Raw genomic sequence first — 15,583 nt, forward strand, 5'->3', positions numbered from 1 at the left:
GTACTCGACACGAAGTCGAGCCGCATACTTGAGACCCAAGTCCCGCAAGCGCCGTTTCACCCCCTGGAATCCCATCCGCTGTCGCTGGACTTGAGGAGTAAAATCAGGATATATGGAAACTGAACTGTTCTCGTACTTCAAAGGGCCGCGCCTACGTGAAGCCTGGAGGATAGCGTCCCGATCCCGAAAGTGGAAGAGCCTAGCGATAATAGGCCTCAGGGGGGGCCCCGGTTTAGTCTGTCCACCCGGGAAACGGTATGCACGCTCAACCGCGAAGAACTTACTAAGTCCGGCAGGAGCGAGATGAGTGACGATTAGATCCTCCACAAGTAGGTCAACAGTAGTGGCACCGTGGCTCTCCAGCACCCCCGATGAAGCGAATGTTACGCCGGTCCCTGTTTTCATACTTGTCCAGACGTCTGGCCATCATATCATGCGACGATCGCAGGTTGCCAATCTCCGACTGCGCATCCGCCATATCAGTAACAAGACTGGAGGCCTTAAGGTCCAAGGCTTTGACCCTCTCGTTGGTCTTAGCCAAGTCTGCTCTAATAAGGGTAACATCAATGGCCACCGTGTCGATCTTGGAGACAATGGCCTTGTATTGTAGCCCCATATCAGTCTTCACCCCAGTGATGGCACGCATTAGATCCTGGAGTGAGACCTCCGATGACGCCACAAGGTCCGTCCTTGGGTCTTCAAGACTACGGCCAGCACCACTGGGGGAACCCTTTGGTTGTGTATATCGGTCCATAACGTTAGTTTGGATGGATCCCCCACGGGTCGGCACCTTCGTTTTGCGCTTCTCGGCCTCAGGTTTGGTCGCCATATTGGAAGCCACGCCCCGAAGGGCCCCTCTGGACCTGGTGTAAATGGCAGATATCGTTGGGTCGCCAAAGCAAAGTTTCTGTCCAAAATCGTAGCTGGTGAGACCAGCGATATGGCCGGAAAGCACAGCGGGTCAGGCCACCGCAGTTCGAGATCAGGAGCACTTCCAGAACAGTCAATTAGGAGGTCAAGGAGAAACCGAAACTGAAAGTGACAATGGCACCGGTGGAAAGGATGTCCCTTGACCGCTGTTGTTAACTTGCGTCTCGGTCAGCCCGAGCAGTAGAGACCCCGGTCCCGTCCGGGGGCAGGCCAGAAAGTTGAAGACGATGTAAAAACGGTTCCTGAAGTCAGATTTCAGTTCTTGGAAGTATATTAGGATCAGCGAGAGTAGAACTTCGAAAGCCCATATAGGAATTCAGGATATTACAAGGATATTTGCAAGAGGGCGGCGCGGGTCTCGGGAGCCCTCTGCTCACGCGAGCATCTTGGATGCCCGCGTAGCTCCTCCTCCCACCAGTAACTTTTACAGCATCCTTAGAACACTGGATGTACCCAGCTCCCTCCAGCATCACCAGTAACTTATTACAGCATCTTAAGAACACTGGATGTAACCAGCTCCCTCCAGCATCACCAGTAACTTATTACAGCATCCTTAGAATACTGGATATGCCCAGCTCCCTTCAGCACCACCAGTAATTTATTACACGCTCTTCAGAACACTGGATGTGCCCACTCCATCCAGCATCACCAGTAACTTATTACAGCATCCTTAGAACACTGGATGTGCCTAGCTCCATCCAGCATCACCAGTAACTTATTACAGCATCTTTAGAGCACTGGATGTTCCCAGCTCTCTCCAGCATCACCAGTAACGTATTACAGCATCTTTAGAACACTGGATGTGCCCAGCTCCCTCTAGCATCACCAGTAACTTATTACAGCATCCTTAGAACACTGGGTGGGCCCAGCCCCCTCCACCATCACCAGTAACTTATTACAGCATCCTTAGGACACTGGATATGCCCAGCTCCCTCCAGCATCACCAGTAATTTATTACATGCTTTTCAGAACACTCTGTAGTCCCAGCTCCCTCCAGCATCACCAGTAACTTATTACAGCATCCTTAGAACACTGGATATGCCAAGCTCCCTCCAGCATCACCAGTAATTTATTACATGATTTTCAGAACACTCGATAGTCCCAGCTCCCTCCAGCATCATCAGTAACTTATTACAGCATCCTTAAAACACTGAATATGCCCAGCTCTCTCCAGCACCACCAGTACTTTATTACACGCTCTTCAGAACACTGGATGTGCCCACTCCATCCAGCATCACCAGTAACTTATTACAGCCTCCTTAGAACACTGGGTGGGCCCAGCCCCCTCCACCATCACCAGTAATATATTACATGATCTTCAGAACACTGGGTGGTCCCAGCTACCTCCAGCATCACCAGTACCTTATTACAGCATCCTTAGAACTTCAGAACACAGGGTGGGCCCAGCATCCTCTGCCATCACCGGTAACTCGCTACAGCTTCCTCAGAAGAATGGGTACGTTCAACTCCCTTCAACATAAACAAGGTGACCTTGAATGATCCTCTGTATTGTGGGCGAGCCCAGATCAATACAAAATGAATTAAGCCTCCTTAGAACACTTGGTGAGGCAACTTCTTCACAGCATCACCACAAACTCAGCACAGCATCCTCTGACCACTGAGAGCCCAGATCCATCAATCATCACAAGAAGTGTGCTGAACCGCTCTCTTACATCTGATTGAGACTATCCTTAGGCAATGCTACCACACAGTTACTGAAGTACCCTCAGAACACTTAGTGAGCACAGCTCCTCCTTAGACCACCACAAATCTACTGAATAATCCACTGAATACCGAGTGAACCATGCTCCAGCCAAAAGATCTCAAACTCTATGAACACTGAGTGAGCTCTGCTCCAACCAAGAGATCACAAACTCACTGGACTCCTCTGAACACTGAGTGAGTGCTGCTCATTCCAAGAGATCACAAACTCACTGAAGAATCCTCTGAACACTGAGTGAGTCCTATTCTGGCCAAAAGATCTCAAACTTACTAAAGAATGCTCTGAACAATAAGTGAACCCTTTTCTATTCGAAAAAATCGTGAACTTGCTGATGAATCCTCCAACAGCAGCATCCTGACATTCACTGATTCCATCTCTAATGATTATTTTCTGTGTCATCCCTGCAGCTGTAGCATCCTGTGAACATTTATTGTCCCCAACGCTAGCAGTCCAACATTTTAATACGCTGTATCCAGAGGACAGTCCTGTGACACAGCGTTGACACTCTATAGGTGTCTATCGAAGCAGGGTAAATGTGATGGGCCCTTACCTGTGCCAAACACATGCTGTCAGAACCCATGAATGTTTCTATCAAAGTAGTTCCTTACCTCTGCCAACTTCACAGCCTTCTCTGGGATTTCAATCTTGGGGAAAGAGTACATCGCTCCCTGGACCGGGTTGCATCGGATTCCGGGTGCCTTATTCAGGATTTCCTCCGTCAGTGAGGCCTTCTCTGCCAGGTTACTTAAAACTGTCTTCCTCTCCTGCAGAGTGGAATGACAAAGCACTGACTCAATCATGGCGTTATTAGATATATCTTGCATCCGCATCGTTAAGTTTATCACACACAAAGCACTGAAGACAAGATGCTCCTCAGTCCCATTGGTAGGAGTGATCAGAAGACATGGAGAATCTTGCACTAGACAGTGGATCTGTAATCAGGTTCCTCAAACTTTAGGTTGTGGAGACCAGTTTTTATATAATAATGTTTAACTTTAATGGTGGAAGATGAGTCTTTGGAGCCCCAATAAATCCTTCACACTATGGAATGGGAGGAGTGTCATTCAACAACTCTAAAATGTGGGAGATAATGAAAGGACTATCACTCAATGACTCTGGAATATAAAAACTAACAATTGGACTATCACTCAATGAGCAGTGAATAGAGTCACCTTGGCCGCCTTCTTCGCCCTGTGTTCAGTCAAGGAAATCGCTCAATTCCTTCCTGTTGATCTGTTAAGGACAATTATTATTGGCCTGGTTCTATCTAGTATGGACTATTGTAACAGTCTGTACCAGAATCTACCAAGATAATCATTGAATAAACTTGACATCCTACAAAACGCAGCAGCTCATATTCTGGCGACGGTCCCTAGAAACGGATCAGCCTCCCAAGCCCTAAAAAACTGCATTGGCTCCTAGTAGAAAAACGGATTGACTTTAAAGACCTATGTACGACCAATAAAGCTCTCCATGACCTCATCCCTAATTATCAGAAAAAATAGATTTAGATGGTACCACCCAGGAATAAATCTTTGCTCCTGCTCAGCAAGACATCTGGTCGTCCCCACCTACAGACTCTCCACCGGGGGAGCCAGGAGCCTGGTGTGTTGTATAGTCCGGAACTGGTACCAGTTACCGTTGGAGGTAAAAATGGCCCCCTCTTTACTGAAGTTCAGGAAGGACTTAAAGACTTGGCTTTTCAGGCATAATTAGTATCCCCATTTTTCTCTCCTTTTTATTATTTCATCTGCTTTTTTGAGAAGCGCCAAGATGCCCTCGGGCATTTGTGTGCGTTTTATCAATATTAAAATCAAAGCAAATTAAATTCAAATCATGACTTTGGAACATGAGTGAGCTAATGAAAGATTTACCAATCATTGACTCAGGAACATGAGTGAGCTAATGAGAAGAATATCATTTGGTGACTGAGAAATATGTGTGAGATAGTTAATGGAATATCATTCAATCACTCGGGCACATGAGTGAGTCCCTGAGATCAATATCATTCAATTTCATGGGAATATGAGTGAGCTAATGAGAGGAATATCAGTGAGGGGAAACATCCAGAAGCCCACGGCTAGAGCCACGCATTCCAGAAGCCTGCAAGCGTAACCACGGTTGCCTGAACAACGCATTTGCCTAAACCACCCATATGCGTGATTAAGGCAGATGCTCTCTAGTGTTCGAGCTAAAGGGGAGATGGACTTTGGACTCCCTCCTTGACCATCACCTACCCAGCCGGACTTTGGGCAAACTCTCCCACGTCTCTCCTTACATTATCTCGCCCCTCTCCCTTCCCCCAACCCTCACCCCTCTCCACTCTTTCCAGCTTCAGACCTTTGCCCTCACCTGCCCTTGGTCCCCACCCTGTTTTTCTGTGATCTTCTTCCCCCGCCACTTGAGACCGAAGGTTTAGCTAAAGGGGAGACGGGCCGTGGATTCCCTCCTTGGACGTCACCTACCCAGTCGGTCTTTAGACAGACTTCCTTTCGTCTCTCCTGTTGTCTCTTCCCTCGTCCTCCCTGTCTCACCTCCCCTTCCACCGCCACTACTTTTCTCTCTCCTTTCTCTCCTCTCCTAATGTATTGCTTATTTTTTGACGTAATGTGTAATTGTTGATCTTTTTCTGTTACATTGTTGAACCTTATGTAAAGCACTCTGATACCTTCGGATCTAGCCAGCGCTATATAAAACTCTTTAAATAAATGGGCGGTGACTCTAAATAGGAACAGAAGCTTTGGAACAGGAACTGGACACAGAAAGGTAAGTGGGGTTGGGGTAGGTCTGATGGTCGCTTTCGGGGGGCAGTGTCAAGTTTTTAGGGCTCATGGAGGGGGGGAGTCAGGGTACTTTTAAGGAGGCGTCAAGTTTTTAGGACTCTAGGCAGGAGAACGGGGCTGGGGTAGGTTTATGGCTGGGTTTGGAGTAGTATTTAAGGAATGGGGTATTTTTAGGACTCAGGGCAGGGAGGGGATTTGTAATTTAGGTCTTACAGTGGGTGTCAGGTAGGGGGTTTATAATTTAGGGCTTAGGGTGGGGGATGCGGGTCAGAGTAGTGGCAAACTTAGCCACACATATATCCTTACCATTCATTGCTTTACCACGAAATTGCGCTGTAAGGGCATACGTCATGAAGGAATGCGTGGACAAGTCGCATGAGTGGGTCGGGTTGCATAGTAGAGGCACACATGGTTAAGCTTTGCGTGCCTCTATCATACAACCATTAGTGAAAGGCTCCTGACCATGAGTGAGCTAAAGAATAACTTAGCAATGTAAAGTAAGCTAATAAGAGCAACGTCATTGAGTGCCAGAGGAATATGAGGAGAGCTATGGAGCAGGTCATTCGCTTGATGATTCAAGGAGGTGTGTTCAGAGCAGTCATTGGATGGCTGAGGTATATGAAGTGAGTGAACACCAATGAATGACTAACATGAGACGGTCTTGGGAGGGAATGTCACTGATGGAAATACATTGAGGTAACAAAAGGGGCCGCAAAGGGATGACTCGGGTTGTCGAGAGGACGTCATTGTAATAGGTGAGGTTAAAGGTCTCGAGAAGCAGAGATGACTCAACTTGTGAGGATGTCATCGACCTCAGGAAGTAGGAAGAATGTGACTGGATAAAACCAGAGAGGGGTTGATGAGGTCATCTCAATATTATGGCTTAACGTGGTACAGTCTATTGACGCAGTCATTCCACAGCCACCCATTTTCCACTATCCACATAAGAAGTGATGTTACGAAAGGTGGCTTGCACCAACAGACTCATTGCTTCCCTTTGCTCACCCCTTAGATGCGATTGCATCAGAGAAGCCAGCAGGTGAGCAGCATTCTGAATGAGCTCCGATTTTGCCCCAGAGAGGCCAAAGAGTGAATGTGTGGCTCCATTTGCTCCAGTTATCGAGCTCTTGGTAAAAATAAGTGGGGGGACGCCATCCACCGGCATGGTACCCTGACTCAAGCCCTGGCTAGTCTTCCCCTTGAGTCTAATTTTCACAATGATACATAAACAAGTTCTTCAGAACAGGAACCCGGATGAATCAAACCAAAAGAAAAACAAGCATTTTTAATGCAATAGGTCTTGCCTTTGCGAAAGTTTGAGCTATTGGCATTGTAAATGACAGTGCCTTTCATTTATGTGTATTGAAAACCTGTAAGCGGTGCGTAAACATACACTTTGCACTTATAGTCTTTGCTTACGAGAAGCATGGCTGGCAGTAAAAGAGGCGCAGTTACTGCCAGCCTTGCTTCAATAGGGTTGCTAGCGGAGCATGCAAATAAATTGGGGGGGGGGGGGTTCCTGAGACCCCCACAACATGGCAGCTAAGGAGGCAAGCCCAAATTTGTGGGGTCCCCGAGACCCCCACAGCAGGACAGCTAAGGAGGAAAATTAGTAATTTGTGGGGTCACAGAGACTTTCTGCACATGACCTGGGTATGCCCCGGCGTAGCCAGCTACCGGGTACAGGGGCAATTAACACGTATCAAGGGGATCAGGGTGGAAGGGATGGTACAGATGTGCCTGCTAGGTATCCTCAAGGAGCCCTTTTTGATATTGTGCAACCAATTTCTATAAACTGCGCCTTTGCTTTTCGTATATACTTCTAAAATCTCAACGAAAAAAGTAATTCCCAGTACCTAACACCATTTGGGTTGACAATATCTGGAAAATCTGACCTTTTTCAATATAGACAAACATATTTTCCCCAACATTTTATACAATCTCTACCTCCCCTATATTTTGCTGGGGTCAAGAAGCATACACAAATATATTAAACCTCAGGCAATCAGGTGGGAAAGGTTAGTGTTCTGAATTTTCAGTGACTGTGTAACTTTACCGCGTGCCCCGGCACAGTGAGAGGCGAGGGAGAGGAAGGCATTGGTGACGAGGCGGGCAGGATGTGCTGCACGCGAGGGACAGCCTCGATTTCCACAGAGAAGAAATTGAAGACATTCTTATCTCCGCAGCGCTGCGATGGCTGTGCGGGTTCAGGCTGAGACTGACGGGACTTTGTAGATCACCACTAACAGAAGGGAAAATCCCACAGAAGCGAAAAAACACAAAATACAGAGGAAAGATTGTGTAAAAAAAATGATATCTCCCTCCACAGAAAAGGTAGCTCCTTCATTTGGATCCGAAGCAGACAATTATAATTCAGAGAAAAACAAGCGCTCACAGGCTCCTGTTGGCTTTTCGCTTTCTTAGTATGAAACTGATATATCTTGCGACCACTTTAAGGGAGTCTGGTTACTGGGAGAAGTGTTTCCGAGGATGTGAACTGTAAGGCATCAGAGCGCCAGAGTAAATTGGAGGCAGGGAGATCTACTAACAGAGAGGAGGAGAGCACAAGCATGGGAGGGAAAGACAGACAAGCGCTGGCCAGACAGACTTTTCTCTTTTGGAGCCGTCCCACTTGGACGGACTCAGCCTGACTTCCTGCTGGCGTAAGAAAAGGTTTATTATCTTCTTAATGGGGCATTTGTTTCGCCCCATAAAGAAGATAACAAAACTTTTACGCCAGCAGTAAGTCGGGTAGTCCGTCCAAGTGGGACGGCTCTAAAAGAGAAAAGTGTACGTCAAATGATGCTCTTTTCCAATGGCTGGCCACTGTTTACCCTAAACGGTGACGCCAGCCAATGGAAAAGAGGGGCGGGGCTTAAGCCCGCTAGTGAAATCTACCCAAAAACATAAGATCTCGCAAGCGAGACTGCGCATGCACAGCCTATGCTAGCCGAGACCAAACAATGAAAACTTACAGCAACAAACTGTTCGTACGAGGGGTCTCCTGGCTGAGGCGGGTTCATGATGACGTCAAGAAGAGCCTGGCCTATGGCTGGCGGGCAGAGGCGCACGGACACCAGCTTAGTGAGCTGTTGCTTCACTTCCGGGTCCATGTTGATGACCTCCATGTAACCACCACGGAATCCACACCTAGGAGACACCGAGAGAGAGACAGGTTTAAGAAGAAATCTGTCAGCACTGAAGAGTATAGGATAAAAAAATCAAGTTATCATAATCTTCACTCCTTATATCTTTAGACACCAGAAGGGGCCCTGGGCAACGAGCTCTAGACATTTGTAAATAAATATTAGCACATGCATCAGATATAATCCACTCGAACCCATGGAGGAAAAAGCATCACAACAGGTTTTACCTTTGCAAATTTGAAAAGGGAAATGGGGAAAAAGATTGAATGCAAAGCGGTTTTCTGTGAAAATAAGTACTCCCTGGAGAACAGCGCGAGTTTTCTTTCACCGAGGAATGTGACATTAAATCATTTTAAAAATTGATAACCTTTTCTTACATTTTTTCAAAACGCTAAATAGCTCGTAAAACTTAAAAAAACACAAATTTTACTTAAAAAAATATATAATTTTTTATTGAATTTTAATAAAGTGTAATCATAAACATTGTACCTGCAACCATCTTGGTAGTACGCATAATTATTCTGTACAATGGTTATACATTGACAGGATGTCTCACGCCCATATCTTTTTCTGTTCCCTTACACACGGTCTGTGCAGCGCACTATTCGATGTCCCCCCTCTCATCTGTGACTACGCTAGGTGCATGGACATTAAGGCGTTCCTCAATTCTATTAATCATTCCACCTCACTTCTAAGGGTCTTCATCTACCTTCTTATCTTTTTTTGGTCTGTTTCATTTGTTGGGTGACTGTGACCACCCATTACAATATATCCTTTTTCCACAGCTCCATCTAGGGGTTGGGGGTGGCGGGGTGTGATGCCACCCAATTCTGCATTCAGGAATAGCAAAATCAAGCACCAACATGCATTTTCCATTTTTTCCTCTTCTATTCCATGAGGATACCTAGCAGGCACATCTGTACCATCCCTTTCACCCTGATCGCCTTGATACGTGTTAATTGCCCCTATACCCCGTAGCTTGCCATGGCGGGGCATACCATGGTCATGTGCAGAAAGTCTCAGCGACCCCACAAATTACTGCTTGCCCGTTATCTGCCCTGCTGTGAGGGTCTCCGAGACCCTACCAATTTGGGCTTGCCTCCTTAGCTGCCATGTTGTGGGGGTCTCAGTGCCCCCCCCCCCCATTTTTTTTGTGTGCTCCGCTAGCAACCCTATTGCAGCGTCTGTGGCCTAATTGGCCACTTATCACCAGGAGGGCTTGCTCTTCACCTGTCCAGGCAGGAGAGTCTTGAGTGATTTGCAGTCACACGCCATGGTACTCTAGGAACTATAAAACAACCCACTATCAGGGCCAGAGATAAGCATGGGTAGGGTGGGCAGCTGCCCAGGGCCCCGCACCAGTGTGTCACAGTTAGGCCACTGTGACACAGACACCTCCTCTTGTGCCCTCTGCCAATTCATCTGAAAGATAGAGGTCTCACTACAATTGGACCCACAGAGGGGTCCCCTCCCGGAGCCTTGCAGACCTGGTGTAGGGAGGCGAAGCTTGAAGCCCACTGGATGTCCAGCAGTTTAGCTCCATCCCAGTGATAACCCTCTCAGAGGATGAGCAACTCTCACACCTTCATCCCTTTCTGACCTGTAAAAGGGGTGAGAAAGAGGGTCTGCAGCCCAGGAGGGGTCTGCACAAACAGCTTAAGGAGCAGGGTCATCTATTGAGATGCAAACAGCCTTGAATGTGTCACCTTGTATACAAATTATAGGGGCCGCCCTCATTCCTGTTTTCCCCGGGAACCCAAATATCCTAGAACCGTCACTGCCCACAGCGTGTCGTCCAATGGCGCTCGAACCTGGAAGTGCTGTTTTACCAGCAGGCACTTACTCTCCCATGAAGCCCTTGGAGATAGAGTGGAAGGACGCCAGTTCCAGGCTGTTGGAGTACTTGGGGCCCATCTCGAATAGCACCTTCTTGAAGGAGTGGAAGGCACAGCCCTGAGCGTAGACGTTGTCCTGGTACACCTGGAAGATACAGACAGGAAGGTGCCAATCACCAGATGCATTATTCATATGAATACAACTAGGCCTCCGGCCCAATCCCTGCTCTGGGTATAATTCTCTGACATGCCAGAACCTACTCTCCACTTTCTGCAATACCAAAATGCTCTGTACAAATTTGTCCTGGAGCAGAGATCATTTGCATACACATGCCACGCCCACCACCCCCTATCTTGCAGTCATGCAAACTGTGAAACTCATTAGCAAGACTGGACGGGCCGTACCAGGAATCGGGCGTTTTCCCGGGAAGCTGAAAGGTTGGGGGGCCTCTTTGGTTACTGGGGGCTGGTTTTGTAGCGGTGCTGCAGTTTAAAAGCACTGCAGAATTCATTGCATATTCAACAGTTTTCAGGCAACAATAAAAGTGTCAAGATAACTGGTAATTAATGTACCTACCGGAGAGAGGGCCTGATTCACAGAACTAACTTAAGACAAAATACTAAACTTACTACCATTTTGGTAATCACAGAAGGCACTTACTCATTTTGGTATTCACAGAAGTTAGGAGTCCTACCTTTAAGACTCCTAAATGCCTTCTGTGAATACCAAAAGTCTTAAAGTTAGGAATTTTCTCTGTTTAAGAGTAGTAAAGTAAGGACTCCTAACTTTAGGCCTCCTTAACTGAGAAAAATCCTAACTTTAAGGCTTTCGGTATTCACAGAAGGCATTTAGGAGTCCTAAAGTTAGGAGTCCTAACTTCTGTTATGTTATGTTATTTAAAATGTATAAAGCGCACATACGCCCAGGAGCTTCTTAACGCTGGAGAGAGATAAAAAAAACATAAAGGATGTACCAGCAAGAGTCTCTATTTCAAATAGGCCTGTGTGAAAAGGTGGGCCTTGAATGCCTTTCTAAAAGCAAGGAGATCCTTGCTCTGTCTGAGGGCCAAAGGCAATGAATTCCACAAGGTGGCTGCTAAAAAGTGAAAACAGCTGCCTCCCTGTCGTTTCTTCTTAAAGCGTGGTACCTCAAGTAAGTCTTTATGGGCTGATCTCAAGCTGCGTAAGGGGATGTATCTTCCAATCAGCTGCCTGATGAACAGGGGACCCTTACCTTGCAGTGCCTTGAAAATGATGCACCCTGCTTTGAATTCGGCTCTTTGAGCCACAGGTAGCCAGTGCAAAGTCTCTAAACCTGGTTTTATCGATTCCCATTTGGGCACCTTGCAGATCAGTCTAGCGGCTTGATTCTGCAGGTACTGCAATCTTCTAAGTTGACCTACAGGTAGGCCAAGGTAGAGGCTGTTTGAGAAATCAATGTGGGAGAGGACTAGGGCCATGACCACCTGAATTAGGGCAGTATGGGTAAGGAGGTGTGCGATTTTCCTAATTTTCTTTAGTTGGAAAAATCCAGAGGATACCACAGTTCCAATCTGGGATTTTAAAGTAAGGTCCTCATTGATGGTCACTCCCAGGCTTTTTACTGTTTGTGATTTTTTAGGGGGGAGACCCATGTCAGAAGGCCAAAAATTAGGGCTCCAGCTGATTTCGCTCTTACCGGGCAAAATCAGCTCGGTTTTCCCCGGGTTTAATTTGAGGCGATTTAAAGACATCCAGCTCTGAATTAAGGTCATGGTTGCCTGAAAATCCTCCACAGCATTAGGTGAATTGAGTACGAAGACTAGCTGCAAGTCATCTGCATAATTATATACAGTGACTTTGTGCTCTCTTAGAGCAAAGAGAAGGGGCCACATATACAAATTAAATAATAAGGGAGATAACGACGAGCCTTGAGGGACCCCACAAAAAGAATTGATTTTAGGAGCTGAAGAGGATCCTAGGCAGACAGACTGAGTGCGTTCAGATATGAACGATTTCAGCCAGGCCAAGGCAGAATCTCTGAGGCCGGCCTGTTCGACACGGTTGACCAGAATGGAATAGTCAACCGTGTCGAATGCTGCGGACAGATCAAGAAGCACCAGTGCTTGGTGAAGATTTTTGTCGGCATTGGACCTCAAGGTGTTCTGAACTGCCAGTATTACTGCCTCGGTAGAATGACCAGGCCGAAATCCCGCTTGGTTAGGTTGTAGATAGCCCGATTCTTCCACAAAGTTTGAGAGGCAGTTGGTGACATGAGCCTCCAAAATTTTGGATAAAAAGGGCAGCAGGGATATAGGCCGATAATTTGTGAGGTCCAAAGGGTCAATACCAGGTTTCTTAGTGAGGGGTATCAATAAGGCTTGCTTGAAACTGCTGGGGACTGTCCCTGATATGAGAGAGTTGTTAATCAAGGGTATCATACTATTAGGGATGGCCCGGCCAATTTCCCTCATAATTTGAGGGGGACAAACATCCATGGGGGAGCCTGATTTGACTCTAGACCGTAACTCTAAAAAAACTTTCAAATCAATGGGAGGAAAAGAGTGTAATGTTAAAGGATTAAAAAAGATATCATCCACAGGGGCGCAAACTGGAAGTGTGGATATGTTCTGTTTAATCAGTAAAATCTTTTCGCTGAAGAAATCATTCAAGGAGTTGCAGAGTGTTTGTGAAGGAACTACCGGAGGAGAGGTTCTGTCATCATTACATAAGTCGTTCACTATCCTGAAAATTTCTTTCGACTTGTTGGTAGAGTTTAAAATTTTAGTAGAGAAATAAGCAGTCTTATGATTATGTAGAATTTTTTGGTATTCTTTCCTGGCTAGGCAGTAGATAGCCCTAGCTTGAGGGCAGTACCGAGAGCGCCATGCCCTTTCCTGTTGCCTCACTTCCAATTTTAATTTTTTTTTTACTCCGGTGTGAACCATTTATGTGCGTCCGAGCTCCTAGAGCTGCAAAGACGCGTTGGAGGGGCATAGATATTGATCGCTGAAGTTAGCCATTCTTTAAACCTGAGGTCAGCTACCTCCACATTAGTACTCTCTAGGGGAAGGGAAGTATTTAAAAAGTTTAAGAAAGCTGACATATCCATGGAAGTCCATTTCCTAGTGGTCTTACTGGTTTGTAGCTTGAATTGAATGGTTTTGTCTAACTGAAAAGAGAAGCTTATGCTGTAGTGGTCAGACCAGCAGCAGGGTTTTATAGCAATAGAAGATATTGGTAAGTTCGAGGACCAGATTTGATCAAGACTATGACCTTTCTGATGAGTCTCAGTATGAATATGTTGTATCAAATTGATGTCGTTAAAAAGGTCTTTCATCTCTGCTGCTTGAGGGTCTAGCAATGTGTTATCAAACCAAAAGTTTAGGTCCCCGATCAAAAGTAATTTAGAGTGGTTTGTAACCAGCGGAGCCAATAGCTCTGCTAGGGTTGAAGGAAATGTGGTCATCGTTTGAGGTGGACGATACAGTAGCACCAATGCAAGTGTTCCATTAGGAGTGTCTAATTTAGCAACTATATTTTCTGTGTTGGGCAAAGGCAAGGATGTTAGTTGTCTAAGTTGGTGCTTTTTGTTAACAATGATGGCCACTCCTCCCCCAATTTTCCCTCCCGGACGTATTGCTGATAAGATGTAATAGTCTGCTGGTAGGGCAGCTAAAATGTCCGGTAGTGAGTCCGGGGTGAGCCAAGTTTCGGTCAGTAACAACATATCAGGTTGTGTGTCCGTTAATAGCAGGAAAATGTCAGTCTGATGTTTAATCATGGAACGAGTGTTTAAATAGATGCACCTAAAAGTACAGGTTGCGCTGGGTGTGGTAGTGAGCACCGCATACTTGGGAGCTGGGTCGGCAGTAAGGTTGGCGGGGTTATTTATACCCAAGCGAGATATTCGTTTTGTCGTGTTGTGAGGAACGGGAGGACACATCATAGTAGTTGGTCGTAACGCTTGTAAATCAGCGGATGTGTATGTATAGGAGCTAGCAGTATCCTTAGCCCCTAGTCCCGGACGCTCGCGGATGAGCGCAGACGAGCTTGACTCTAGCGCGACTCCGGCGCGCCTCTGTCGCGTCCGCTGCGCTCCCTCCAACACATCACGTTTTATGTGAAGGAGCCTTGAGCAACTGGACCGCTGCCTCAGGTCCCAACACTCTCTGACTCCTCCCAATATGGCGCCCGCTCTCACCACCAGACTGGCACCAGGAGCCGCGGTAGATGAGCCGCCCTCCACTCAATCGGCAGAGGAGCCGCGGTGGACCGGGGCAGAGGGGCTGCTGACTGAAGGTAAGAAAAAGGTGGCGCTAGTAATCAGCAGCGCTGCATGCCTTAAACATTAAAATACTCCTTCAGCATTTAAGAAAATCTCAAATTAAAATACCGAATGAGTAAGTGCCTTCTGTGAATACCAAAATGAGTAAGTGCCTTCTGTGAATACCAAAATGGTTGTAAGTTTAGGATTTTGTCTTAAGTCAGTTCTGTGAATCGGGCCCAGAGATCGGAGTTTTGTCCAGCAGCAGGTTTGCCTCATCTAAGGTAGTGCAAAGGGTTAATATGCCTGCTGCAAGGAACGTGTACCATGCAGAACACAGAACAGTATTTTATGTGCATAGCTCAGTGGGTTACGTTTTTTTGCCACGGAGATCCTTTTATCACTATGCAGTTCATAAGTTACAATCGTAATCTAGGTTAGAAAGTTATAATTTTGGGGTCCAATCTTTCATTATCTTAATTTTGCTAAAAAGGGTTTGTTTGGGTAGAAATAAATTCTTATTAGCAAAGTAAACCCTAACCACTGTGTTGAGTTCTAAATCCTGAGTTAGTGCTTCTACAGACCAAACCCTCTTAAAAAATGTCTACTAGTATGCATGACATGTGAATCCTGCACGTTGTAGGCCCCTTTTCTCTTATGTACCATTTTCTATACACAGATTTACACACATACGATTCGTTCTCTCTGTATTTGTGTGTGATGTAAAATGCTCTAACACCCCGCACTGGCATGAGTGGCGCTATAAAAACAAATCAAATACATGTGAGAGAGGGGCTATAGAGAGATGAGAGGGATTGTCGGAGGGTGATAGTGAGAGAATCATTGAAGAAACCCTGTAAAGATTGTGGTATCCTGGTGCACTGTAAGCTCATTGTCTACTATGCTTTAACAACGAATAC

The 15,583-nt window shown here is 46.3% G+C and overlaps 1 protein-coding gene across 1 annotated transcript in view; it reads right to left on the reverse strand.

Annotated features, from left to right (window-relative positions):
- Positions 1-3,261: 3,261 nt before the first annotated feature.
- LOC147665086 (alanine aminotransferase 2-like) overlaps positions 3,262-15,583 on the reverse strand; it is a gene marked incomplete at its 3' end in the record, with an annotated part of 350,428 nt that continues 338,106 nt past the window's right edge. The window contains exons 8-10 of the mRNA XM_086949769.1: positions 10,426-10,562; positions 8,412-8,586; positions 3,262-3,417 (exon numbers count right to left, since the gene is read on the reverse strand). Of these exons, the coding sequence (XP_086805895.1) occupies positions 3,262-3,417; positions 8,412-8,586; positions 10,426-10,562 (468 nt within the window). The remainder of the gene's footprint in view (positions 3,418-8,411; positions 8,587-10,425; positions 10,563-15,583) is intronic.

The sequence above is a fragment of the Lissotriton vulgaris genome, unplaced genomic scaffold (assembly GCF_964263255.1).
Source record: "Lissotriton vulgaris unplaced genomic scaffold, aLisVul1.2 SCAFFOLD_850, whole genome shotgun sequence".
Classification (NCBI taxonomy): Eukaryota; Metazoa; Chordata; class Amphibia; order Caudata; family Salamandridae; genus Lissotriton; species Lissotriton vulgaris.